The sequence below is a fragment of the Cottoperca gobio genome, chromosome 10, assembly GCF_900634415.1.
Source record: "Cottoperca gobio chromosome 10, fCotGob3.1, whole genome shotgun sequence".
Lineage (NCBI taxonomy): Eukaryota > Metazoa > Chordata > Actinopteri > Perciformes > Bovichtidae > Cottoperca > Cottoperca gobio.
In genome coordinates, this window is record NC_041364.1 from 12,534,621 (window position 1) to 12,548,259 (window position 13,639).

At 39.6% G+C, this 13,639-nt stretch overlaps 1 protein-coding gene across 2 annotated transcripts in view; it reads left to right on the plus strand.

Moving 5' to 3' along the window:
- The first annotated feature begins 3,257 nt into the window (after positions 1 to 3,257).
- The window catches only part of diaph1 (diaphanous related formin 1), an 86,811-nt gene continuing 76,429 nt past the window's right edge, over positions 3,258 to 13,639 (plus strand). For both annotated transcript variants that reach the window (XM_029441323.1, XM_029441324.1), the window contains exon 1: positions 3,258 to 4,182. In XM_029441323.1, the coding sequence (XP_029297183.1) occupies positions 4,084 to 4,182 (99 nt within the window). In that variant the 5' untranslated portion in view covers positions 3,258 to 4,083. The remainder of the gene's footprint in view (positions 4,183 to 13,639) is intronic.

The window sequence follows — 13,639 nt, forward strand, 5'->3', positions numbered from 1 at the left end:
TTGCTTCTTAGTGGTACATTAACTTTGCTTGACATGCTGTATTAACTCTGGTGACACTGCAGCGCCTGCCACCGCTTGGTGGCGCCCCAAGTCCGAGTATTTGTTTGCACAGAATGATAACAATATAAAATGACAAGGCCCAACCCACACATGATGAAACTCCACATTTACAAGATATAAAAAATACACTTGCACAAAACCGAGACCGACATGTAGCAGCACCACGTTTTTTGGTAATTAAAAAAAGAAGGGAATGTTACTAATGATGTCCTACATTATATATGCATATGCCATTTCATTAGTTACACTTGCACAATGTGATGTGATCCACTACAACGGCTCGGCCATAAATGATATCTTTACAGTGTACCTAATAAAGTGGCTGGTGATCATTGCACCACTTGCACAAGTAAGATCTCGCTTAGCTACATCCGCAGAATCCCTCTCCAGATATGTGAGATAAGATTAATTGCCTGTGTAATATCGGGGAGTGTGCAACCTTAGATGTCTGAATAGAGGCTCTCTGGTCAATCTTACATCTAAACTTAAGAGTCAAGGACAGAAGACGTTTGTAATGTGGTAAGGCTGTAGGAGAGACCCCACTACAGCGGTCTTTAACTCAGGCAATACATTCTCTCTTACAGAGCTTTTACACTAGATGCAATGAATAAAATGACAGGGGAAAGAATAATATTGATCAACTTGCACTCGGAAACCTTGTCTCCCTTGTACTGATTTAGTGCTGAACTGTAAAACTACTTGGCTATTGATTAAACATCAGTGTGTAGAGGTGAGAAGCCAGAGGTTACTGTTGAACTGAAACATCTGCAATATAAGTTGTTAACCTGATAACTCCGCTGTACATTAGTACCTAGCATAGACTGTATGTAGGTACTTACCAGTGGTTCTTATACTTGGAAACAAACTGTATTAATGTTCAGATGAACTGGCCTGTGCTGCCTGCTGGTGGTGGGTCATTCAACTACACTGCTCATTGCTGACCGTCTGGGCGTTTTCGTTTTCTTCTTTGTGGATTTTATATTTGAAAAAGTATAACATTTTATATTCTGGATTATGACGCAGTTCACTGTTACAACACTCCCCTTGTAGTTTTAAACACAAGTCATGAATAGTGACGCCATGGAAACACAAATTGGACAATTACTATGTAATTAGCATTAGTCCACATTACTTTTTCTCCAAAGCGATTTACAATAAGTAATTATGAACGTAGCAACTTCACTTCATCAAATATGCTGATATACTTAAGTGCTTCATTTAGAGACAACAAAAGATAGAGATATGGTTTTAATTTTAATTATTGAAACAAATAATATATATACATATAACATACACTGTACATACATGCATATCTGGGGCTCCCTCTGGCTACCAATCTAGATACACCATGGGATTGACATGTCATGACCAAGAGAACCGATCTCATTCCCCTAAACACGTACCATAACATATACACATATACAATACATACACTCAGATATGTATTGTATAATGTACCTCATGCTTACACACACACACACACACACACACACACACACACACACACAACACAGACAATATGATCACTAATGGCTACACTGTCACTGTCTGACCGATTTCCAACATGAATCGTCAATAAACAAAAATTGTGCCAAACAAACGTTTCCCCTCTCTCATGTTCTGTAATTGTGTTCATTTTCTTCTAGGCTTCTCCCTCTTTAACTTGTGGAAAAAAAGGATTTCTCCCTGCCAGAGCATCAAACACCCCCATTGGCAAAAATCAGATGCTCTACAATTAGTCACTTGATTATCTCGCCAGAAGACTAAATGCTGTTCCTCATCTCAGCGAGGAATTAAAGGAGAGTTATTTACTTTCTCTTGCAGTAAAAACGACAAACGGATAATCAAACTGAGCAGCAGCTGTTATGTAACCACTGAAACACACACACACGCACGCACGCACACACACACACACACACACACACACACACACACACACACACACACACACACACACACACATATAACTATCATATATACATTAAGTATGCACATTACATTAATTGAAATCATACATTGTGAGGCCAAAATGTATATAAACCTGCACATATACCAAATGTTATCAATGCAAAATACACAGGAAAAAATAAATTGTTTTTCCAAAGTCTACAGTGAAATTATAGTCAAAAGCAACACAAACTAACAGGTAAATTTACATTTTTTGCAAGTTTGACACATTTCGAAAGTGTATATTATTTCTTATACTCTATTTTACCACAGTATAGGATGGAATACACATTTACATTTTATTATAAGTGGCCTCTCAGCTCTATAGCAAACGAGGCAGACTCAGACTGTCCAGACCACCAGTGTATTTGTGATCTTCAGGATGGTAAACACACAACAAGAGAGGAGTAGAGTAAACAAACAACACGAGAGGCCTCAGCCAGCTTCTCTGTTTCCTTCTTATTCTTCTGCATTTCACATGTAAATCATTTCGGGGAGGTTGTGTTTAGGATCAGTGACGGAGGTCTTAGGAGGGGGTGTCCCAAGTAAATGGGTGCTTGTCTGAGTGTGGGGAGGGTCTCAGGTCCAGTAACCATGTGATAGAGCAAGACTCCCACCAGAAGCCTAGACCCTCAAAACATGAAGAAATGGATGGAGAAGGGAGGGCGCTGTGTATAAGTGAGGGAGAGTGAGTAGGGAAACTAAATAGTCCAAGTGGGAAATAACTAAAGCAGTGTACAAAAATATACACAACAAATAATATTTACAACATATAACAAACACTGTACATACATGTATATCTGGGGCTCACTCTGGCTACCAATCTAGATACACCATGGGATTGACACCAAGAGAACGATCTCATTCCCCAAAACACCCCTAAATACCATAACATATACACATATAGAATACATACACACAGAGAATGTAGTACAAACTAATAAACACACTCGAGCTTCAACACATTACATACACACATTAAATCCAAATATGTAAGGAGGTAGGTGAATGGAACAAAAAAAAAGAAAAGAAAATATATTCAATATTTACAATGTTTTTAATAATAACAAAAATAAATAGACGAACAATTCTTCATCAGTGTTATGAGATCCGATGTCTCGATCCAGCGTTTTTTGTTTTTATGGGCCAAAGTGAAGTCCTAACAGATGAGTTTCTGCTGTGCTGCTGTCGATGGGGAGTTCTTACATCTTCTGTGGTGCCAGACAGCAAATCGTCTTCATTATACTGGCGCTCTACTGATCGCAGGACGGCTCTACCCACATCTCTGTGCAGTCCTGGCAGAACTGTCAGCTAAATCCTCTCAGGTGTAGCTGCAGAGCGCAGGCTCCTCCCCAGCCAGCCCTGACCCGACTGTCAGAAGATCAGGAAGACTCCTCTACAGCTAAAGCCGTAGTCGCTCGCTTCCCCCTAACATTCAGGGGTTAATAAGTTAACTAAACTTGTAGCAGTCATGGAAACTAATTTGGAAGACAAGCCGGGCCAAGTCATCCGTAATATCAACTCGTCAGCCGTGTTGTAGCCGCCGAAACAACTGGTTGAAGTGGGAAGAGCGAGTCTTTTTTTCTCTCTCCACAGAGACTTTACCTACTGTTGTCAGACGAGCTAGCCTAGCTAAAGCGAACAGCTAGCTCAGTTAGTACTTTTGGGACTCAAAATTCACTTTGTTAAAAGTTTTGGTTTGTGTCACACGTTGATACTGCCAGAATAAATCCTCGTTTGTATTTTATAAACACAAAAGGTTGTTTTCGTACTTTTCGTTCCGAGGGCTTGGAGCTGTGCTTTGAATTTCCCTCCTTCAGTGATACATACAGGCGGCTTAGCGAGGGGCTCGTTCGGTGTAGTTGGCTCTCGACCAAATCATTAGCAACGTTGTGCTAATTGTGGCTAAGTTAGCCAGGGCACTAGCTTAGGCCCAAGGGAATTAACAGTTGTCTTGTTCGCGAAAATAAGAAACACCGTTGGAGCAAACATTTGCATTGTTTTTTTTACGTTTGAGTTCGGGGAGTTTGCCGCCACACGGGTTTATTTTGACACCCAACGGATTAAATTACAAATATGGATCCACACACGGGGAACTCTGCTTCAGCTGCTGGTCCCAAGAAGGACAAGAAATCAAAGAAGAACTATGAGGATGGAGATGGGAAAAAGAAATTTGTGAGTATCCTACAAGTTCAACTTCTTATGAACTGTGTGAGTACGTGGACTCAAAGGTGTTTGTAAAATTTTCTTCCTCATGTTTCAAAGGGAAGCTACAAAGCAACAAACGGCCACCATACCTGTAATTACGTTCGACCCCTAGAACTCTGCATCAGCTGTTCGTGTAGCTGGAACGTTACCCTGTAGAATTCATGGTTTAGGTCAAAGTAAGTGACAACATATGAGGAAGTAGTAGCTGGCTCTCCAACTTTGAAGACTTTTACTGTGCAACAAACGTTAAGTATTGCAGTCCTGACGAATTGCAACACGTCAACAAATGACTCGCATGTCTGTTACATTTTAGAGACTATAAAGACCCATCCATTTGTACAATCATATATGCACTCAGTTAAGCTTTTTATATTTGTTTTGTACAGAGAGAGTACTGTATGTATTTTAAACACTTTTTAACACAAGACATTTTAATAGAATTGTGTCAAATGCATGACCTTTCTCTTAATGGTAAGGTGTGGCAGTGGCCCGTTGAATTTTCTCAAGGTGACTTAATAATTACGATGACATCATTTGCTGTTTGCCTGGCTCTGTCAGCATTTGTGATTCAGAGTGGTGTCTTGATGAGAGCAGAGCAGTAAGAGTCACCAGTAGTTAAGCCTGTCATCAGCCAGGGCAAACTGAGTAACATAACTCCTTGGCTATGTCTAGCAACAGGTGAAAACTGATATTGTAAACTGTAACCATAGAGGATGCACAGAAGACACATCTGGTCACTGAGTAAACAATTACTCCACACACAAACACACAAACCCACACAGACACAACACAAACAGTTCATTACAACACACATTAACTTACAGAACCCTTTGTTCCATCTTATTTATGCCAATACATGACATTGGGCTCATGCCCTGGTGGTAGTTGTTGGAGGTGGTCTTTGTTACTGGCATTGTTTTAAAGACATGACACAGTCAGTGGAGTAGGGAAAAGCTGCGCATGCAATACTGTAAATAAATTCATGTTCTTGGGTTTTTTTAATGTTTGAAATCAGTGACAGAAATGGATGTAAAAAATTGAAAGTATTTGATAAATGGCACATAAGTGCAGTACTGCTATTGCACGTACAGGTAGGTAGGGCTATAAGTAAACATGAGTCACAGACAGAAATCAATTGTGCAATGTCCTTTGATAACACTGCATACATGAGGTCTGTCCTGATACTCTGATTGCACATGTGTGCAGCTAGACTGCCCGCCTTATAAAGAGCTCTATGGCCTTGATCTCAGTCCAACACATATCAAAAATTTGAACCCAATCTTTTTTAACACCATAGTCAAATGTTCAGAAAGAGGTTAAGCAGTGTAGACTTTATGTGTGCTGTACATGATCTAAAGTGTCATTGTCTCTCTATCTTGTCTGTAGCATTATCTTCATCACCTCCGCTTTCGCCTGTTCTCAGACATACCAGTGATAATAACATGATCAGATATGTACAACTCCATGATGTGTGCATTGTCTCCAGCCAGCTTGGTATTTGGTGTATCATCCCAAAATCCTTGTGAGAATGTCTCTCCATTATCTCCGTCTGGGATTGAATGAAGCTGTGTGGGTGGCTTATCCAGTTTTAGTCATCATCTCTTTTTTGACTCACAGTTTTTGGATGACTCTAAGATAGGATTGCAGATTTTTTAATTTTTTAAATGGTGTGTGTTATTGTTGGAATAATGTCAATAACTTAAACTAGGTTTGGCATTTAAGCCGGATGCTATGGCTGTTTTTAGCATGAAGAATTTATGACAGATTTGTTTTAAACATTTGTTTTAAAACACCAAAATTAGCATCTTTATATTGTCCTCAATCACTATTTAGTGTGCCAAATGTTGCTTAAAAACATACTGTATTGGTGTAATGTTCCCCTGCTGTGAGTAAGCATGTCTGTAAGCCTGAGCACGTGTGTGAGTCTGTGTGTCTGCGGGTGTCTCAGTTCACCCACTGGTCTTTTTGACATTTGTGACCTTACATGAATGCTTAACAGGATTTGCTGTGCTGACAGGTACGTCTGTAACTGAGCATGATTCATGTATTTAGTTTGAAGCCAAAAGCAGGTCATTTTAGCTGTGCTTCCTGAAGCGCTATCTGTGTTCTTCAGGCCCAGAGAGAAGGGATCAGCATCCATAAAGGCTGTTGACACAAACAGGCTGGCTCAACCCAGCAGGCAGCCACAGTGTGGATTATCCAGGGATCACTGCTTTGGACAGTTGTTTGGGATACAAGGTGAATTGTAGATCATAGTTTCTGGCTCTGGGACATCTTGTAGAGTTTGGCAGGTAATCTCTTTTTTTTTAGGTGAAAGGTTTTCTGAAGTTGTAGAAGTGGAATCTATCAGGCCCTGATAAGGAATATAAGTTGGTTAACATGTTTGTAACTTGAGCATGTTCTTCTGGGGCCTATGGGGCATTTCTCTCAGAGCTTCATTGGGTGTTTACTAGTTATTGGCATTTCATATTGTCATTTTGATCAATGTGATAATACCCTAGTGTTATATTGCTTTCATACATTTGAAGCTGAATGGCTTGCAAAAATGGCTCTAAACATATTGCTCATTCTGATAAATGGAAAAATATAATTACTGTCATAGTAATTTATAACTTTTTGATCTAACTTCCAGCATTAAAACAAATGTGCCGCTTCACATTACACTTTCCCTGAAACTGGAAACAGTGAACCCTCAAGCAAGTGTCTAAGCAGCATATATTTTCTCTCTAGTTAAATATTCATGGATTTGAAAAATAAGGAAAGACTTACAATATGAAAATATATGGAAACAAAACTTTTGGATGCATAAAGAATTGTTTTGTATTTGGACAGTAGAACCCTGAATTGAAATCCGATTGTCAAGTTCAGAGATTCCCAGTTTTAATGTCATAATACAGAACGTATCGTGACATACTACCATATTGATTATTTGTCCCACTCCTTAGCTGAAGTAATGCATTTGTGTTGCAGCTTCAGAGGAAAACCACAATACACTCGAGCATTATCATTCACAACAAGAGCAGCCAAAAACGCTCAATTGAATTATGTGGCTGTTGTTGCTCTGTGTTTGTCTGAGTTTTATGCAGTGTTGTATCATGGGATGATGCCTAAGTCGTCACCATTGGGCACGGGTTTAAGGTTAACATGCTGTTGTTTATCATGATTAATAGCAAGGATAAGTGCACCTTCACCTTCAAGCAGGAAATCTTGTGCCTGCATGTGCCTTTTGTGCAGCAGTGCAGCTACTTCCTGGGGAACTACCTCAGCAAATGCTTAATGTAAAATATGGCCTTGAATTAAGCCAGTCAGGTCACGACTCTTTAATCACAGAGTCTGACTCAAGTTGTCTGAGTCAAGTAGAGTAGTTACACAATTGGCTTTGTTGCACAGTAGGTCTCTTTTGCCCTCTTTCTTTTTATGTATGTCTGTTTCAGTCGCCACACACACACACACACACACACCTAGGCACACACAGTTTCCTGTTCTCTGCATCTTAGAGTAAGAAGAGCATACTGTGAGCTGAAGAATAGGATGACTGAGTGCCAGCGTGAAACTGGAGTGGTTTATGGACTGCTAGTGGCAGGGGCCTCTTGGCTCAGAATGAACAGGAGTATTTCAGAGGCTGAGCAAGGGAAAGCAAGTGAGCCGTCAGTGAGCAGGGACTGGTGGAGACGGAGAGGGTGAGGCAGAGAGGAAGAGACAAATTGAGAGGGAGAGTAGAGTATGTGACAGAAAGCCAAATAAAGAGTGGCAAATAATCTAGAAAACAGAAATGCAGATAAGGAGATTAAGGGAGGTAGAAAATACAGAGGAGTGGGGGTGCAGTCAACGATAATAACAAGTTACAGGTTACAAGCTTAAAGGACTTGAGTTTATTTTAAGAATACAGTTAAAGGGTAATTCTCTATGGTTAAGACATTCAAGCATGTAGCTCCTGTGTTCACACCCCAAGTCAGTGATTTAATTGCATGTGATGTTTAGGAGTTGTAGATAAAACCCCGGGTGTGACATACCTGATGATATGTGGACAGAAGTCCAAAATGACTGAAACGTTTTATTGCACAGGGAGCAGGTCTGCCATTGTGGTTAAAGTGGTCCTCTAAATGTTTAACTCAGTGAGATGTGTCATAGATTAACATGTAGAGAATTTTAGTTAAAATGTTATATATCTAGCTCACAGCTCACAGCTGTCATTCACGGACATCTGTGATTAGATGGAATAATGAGGGCTGCAAATAACAACTATTTTCCTATCGATTATAGTTGGCAATTATTTTTCTGTCGATCGATTAATTGCGTAATCGTTGCAGCTCTAGAATAATATGCCATGGATGAACACGATTATTAACATGTACAGTATATTGGTCTCTGTTCGCTCTGTCCTTACTGTACAGATTGAAAAAGGAACAGCTGTTGGCTCAGCTGAGCACTGAGTTTGGTTTGCTCTGAAGCCTGTTGTGACTGGGTGTAAGAGTGGAGTTGTGTAATAAAAGTGCTGGAACAGGCACACAGAGGAATGCAGAGTCACCACACCACTGACATACCATACTCAGACTGGAATCTCACCTTCACCTGGGTTGTTTTTTGTTTCAGATGTTTTTTTTAAACATTTTTATCTCAGACGTCACAATTAACTTTGTGAGCCTGTGTCTGCTGACTACAATACATCAAGTGCGTGATGGCGTTATAGTAATGAGAAGTCTCACAGATTGGTAGTCCCAGCATGTTTTTCAGGCAACAAAGTCCTAAGTAAAAGGGATACTTCCAGTGATTATCCCTCCACCACCGCAAACACAAACAGGGAATTTCCTAGAAACATGACTGTTCCCAAATACCCACTTTAATGGACTTACTGAGACTGCTGAAGAGTTGCATTAACCTTGCTGAATGGTGTAATCTATTTTTAGAAGGATTGTGATTTTTGTCCCCCATTTCTTACATTGAACTGGCACTATGGAGCTAATGTGTTATGGTAACTGTTAATAAGAGCATTACTGAGACGAAGAAGCCCCCCCTAAAGACAATGTCAGGTATTTTATTCTGCTAAAAAGAAACATTCCCATGTGGTATTTTATCTATACACTTTCTTTAAAGGAAATTCCAAACAAATGTTACAATATATATCCAGGCTATATCGCAATATAACCTTTTGTGCTGAGATTATAAATTGATTTAATCCATTTTGTTTAATAGACAAACAAGACATTGTCAGATTAATAGATAATGAAAATAATTACAATTAGTAATGGATTGTGATTAAAAACACCCACAGTATCTCACGGTAAGATGATCATTTTACATTATCGGGATAAACGTGAATGCCATCACCTTAGTGACTTGAAAAAGCATTCGCGCTCGCTATCATGGAGGAGAGAAGTGAAAAATAGAGCCTGATTTAAAAAATAAATATACAAATAAATACAGTAACTATTATGTAAGACAGAACAATGCATGATGAGTCCTATCTGTGATGCAATACACATCTTTGTTTCTTAACACAATGCAAGGCAAAGTGATTCAAGTTTTAGTGCCATTTTACGAGTTTTAGGCATATTTTGATGATTATCGGGATAATATCGTGAATGACAATTATTTTGGCCCAAGTAATCGTCGCATGAAATTTCCATATTGTGCCATGCCTGGCCCCTTCTAAAATTCCATATTTTGTGATAAAAGACTTAATCCATATTGCCCATTCTTAGTAACTTTTGTACTTTCTGTAAACTGCTATGCTGACCAACTAACTGACTGCGTAAAGGAGCAGACATGCAGTTACTTCTTTTTCGTGTTACCACAAACAATTCACAGAAGGCAGAGTAAGTGTTGCTGTGTCACTGGTCCAAACCACTGCAACAGCAAGCTGCATGCTTAAGGAGGAAGTTTTTTTTGTTTCTTCTGCTACTGTCATACTGTCAATTAATAAGCCAACTGATCATATGTGGGTTTTTCAGGCTGCTATGCAAAGTTAAGTCCTTTAGCGGCAAGGCATGACATCAAACGGACAGGAACGATGAATAATTGTTGAAGTGAGAGAAGAGTTAGTCGACAGCTAGTTTATAATCTGATAAAAAACTGTCAGTGTCAAAACTCTCCCTTGTCCTTGTCAGATGGTGGAGCTGACACTCTTAATGTTACTTGTGTGGTTTGTGCATAAAATAATGTCTTTGTCATATTCTGCCATGCATGTGATGTTTAGTGTGATACAGAGAGACTGTAGAGGAAACTCCATTCTGTTTCTCTGCATGTCATTCTTTTGTCTCGCTTATTTCCCCTTACTTGGAAAATAACTTTCAGCAAATGCCTGTGTTGTGTGCATGTTTCCTGGAGCTATTTAATATTGGCCACAGTCCATTTCACGTGCTCATATGTTTGTCAAAGGCTTTCAGAAGGTGTAAAGTCCGTTCAGTTAAAAGGAATAAACTGGCAGAAAATGGTGTTTTCATTTTGTTAACTCATGTCTGTTACTCAAAATAAGCTGCCACTTCTGTGCATTTCTGGCACTTTATAGCAGGGTTAGAGAAATGTGGCCCCCCTTTTCATTAGAGTTCATCTGTTCCTTTGTTGGAAATGTAGGAAAATATGAAGCAACATACTTCTGTGCTTTGTGTTCAAACTACTCTAACTTCCTGGGTGCTCACCTATTGTTCCCATTCTCATTTTGTCAGCTGTTAAATCTTACTACTCATTCTTACTTTTTTTCGTTGCATTTGTGTTTGTGCACACAGGTATACGCATACAGAGATATGTCAGCGCTTCCACCCTATTATTATTTCTTAAATACTGTGGGCCGTGACAGGAAGTTGTGCAATAATAACGAACATGCTTCCTTATTCATCCCCACTATAGCTTACTCTTATCTCTTTCCTTCACTCCTTTCTATCCATTGTACAAGGAGGTACCAGTGGTCTAATAAACATGTTTACACGCAGCCTACTCCCATATCTTTGGAGGCCTGGATGATGTAAAAACATAGAGCAGGGTTCTGTCATTGGAGCCTAATAGACAGGTTTGAAACATTCCAGACTGGAGATGGATAACTCAGAGTAACGGTATTATCCTAAGTAAATCAGGACAACATTTCTGCTGTTGATTTTTTCAAATAGATTTTTTTTAGCACTTTGCCACCAACTTGAATGCCATTCACCTCTTTTATAAGGTTTAGGGGTAGTGGCAGAAATCTCCTCACCCTATACAATAGAAACCATGGTTGTGGTCTCTTTTGGGAGAGGTATGTAACCCCTCTTCTGCTATTGTGACCTTGTCAAGAGATTTGCAAGCCACATGGTGAAGCCTGCAGCAAAATGTGTTTTTTGCTTTCTAACTACAGCTGGCTAAAGTATGTTTCTTAAGCTGCTGATTCTTCAGAAGTTCTTGTCGGATGGTTAAATAGCTTCGGAAACCCCTCTCCCCATTCCTTGTTACCTTATGAGACTGCGGTCTGTATTAAAAAAAGAAGCCAGAGAGATGTAAGTAGTCAGCTATTTAGATGAGAAACCCTCTAAATTTTGTCTAGCAACGATATATTTTACGAAGGATTTGAGGTGCACCAAATTTCAAAAAAATCTATTCTCACCCCTGTTAATGTACTTCCCTAATCTCCCATTTCAGTTACTTTTATAATGCATTATATCGCAAAATATTTGTTGTAAAAACAGTTTTTGTACAAGTATGCTAAAATGCATTTTGGTCAGAGAGCAGTGTTGTGAAGTATAAATGCACTAGAAGTCTCTCTGTCACTTGTTAGCAGAGAGGTGTATAGACTGACCTGTAGACTGATCCTCACAGATATGAATGCTCTTACCTATGTTATGTATGGGGGGTTTAGTTGGGATTACAGTGTCAGTCCTCCTCTGTGACTTTCCACAGTCTTCCATTGACAGATTACAGCTAATCTCAGACTGCTCTGTATATCTCAACAGTAAACAGCACGGGCCTATGTGTCGCTCGCACAACTGAGTGTCTGGAGGACAACAGTCTATTCCTGTAGGAATAGAGCAAGACGTTAAGCCATTCAAGGCTGTGGAAGAAATGTAGCTGCTGGACACATATGCACACCCTGTGGTTTCTTGGCGAGGAGTGTAGGAAACTTAGCTTAACCTGAAATCTGTCATTACTTCACATTATAATCACTATGTGAGCTGATGTATAGCATTGCTTTAGTGCCCATAGTCTAGTAAAGAGTAAATGGCACAGTGTCATACCACAGGCAATAATGTTAAATATGGATAAATCCCATGTAAAGTTTAGCAATATTTGAGATTTTCTTTTCAACAGAACTGAACTCTCTCTGGCTTCGTCTGTGCAGGGCTTTTTTCATGGACCTACCTTTATAGAAAAAAGAGCACATGGCTCCATAACACTTATAGTCATATCCAAAATTGGCTTGGAGAAATGTTGTGCGGCGTCATAAGCAATGAGGATTGAATTTATTGACTTGGTCTAATACACCATATATGACAGAATACAGGATTGTGTATGGCTTAACGTTAACAGGTTTGGTTGAGGGGCTGGCACATGAAAATGTGTCACTTCGTTGATTATGTCTGTTGAAGTTTTGCCCAAAATGTAAAAGGAAATACATTTCCAATGTCTCAGAATAACAATTGGTTATTGATGTCCATTTGGAGTCTCCAAGTGTCCTCTTTGGATATTTGCCCAGACATATCCAATAAAATACACTGTACAGATGAAGCAACAGATTTGTGTTAAAAAGAGAAACTCAAATGGAATTAATGTTGTGGAAATTACATTGTACTTTGCCATATGAGCTAATGTAATGTATATAGCGGTTATATTGTCCTTGCCTCCTTTTTGTTTACCGAGGTTGCATTTGTTCAGTTTACATCCCCGGTTTTTATTCTGGTACTGGCTTGTGTCTAATAAAAATGTACTCCCATATCTTAATCAGCTGTGCTCACAAGCCTGTGAGTTATGGCGTTCAGCTTCTGCCTGAGTTCATATTGTAGCGGGGACACACAGCAGTGAACGGGGACACACCAAAACTCATAAAGAGAGACGGGGAACTTTCCTGTGCTCTCCCTCCTAAGCTTTGTGCAGTTTATTTTTTAGGCAGTTTTCATTACTTTCAGTATACGCCTGTCTTAGGTCATAGGTATGTAATGAGCTAGTCGTTGTTGGGCCTCTAAGCCACCATAGGAACAAACCCTGGCTCTGTCTCTGTTGATTCAGAAGGCTGCAGTCATCCGTAGGAGCAGTCAATGATGCACGCATATCAGCTAAGTCTCTGTGTGCTGTTACAGTGGATTGAGTATGTGAGGGTACGAGGGAGTTAGTGAGAATTTGTGTGTGTGGGAGACACTTACCAGCTATGTGGCAATATGGATGCGAAAGTTTGAGATTTGTGTACATTATGTGAACTTGTGTTTGAGTGCGTAAGAGTTACTGCGAAGTGCGCTGATTGATG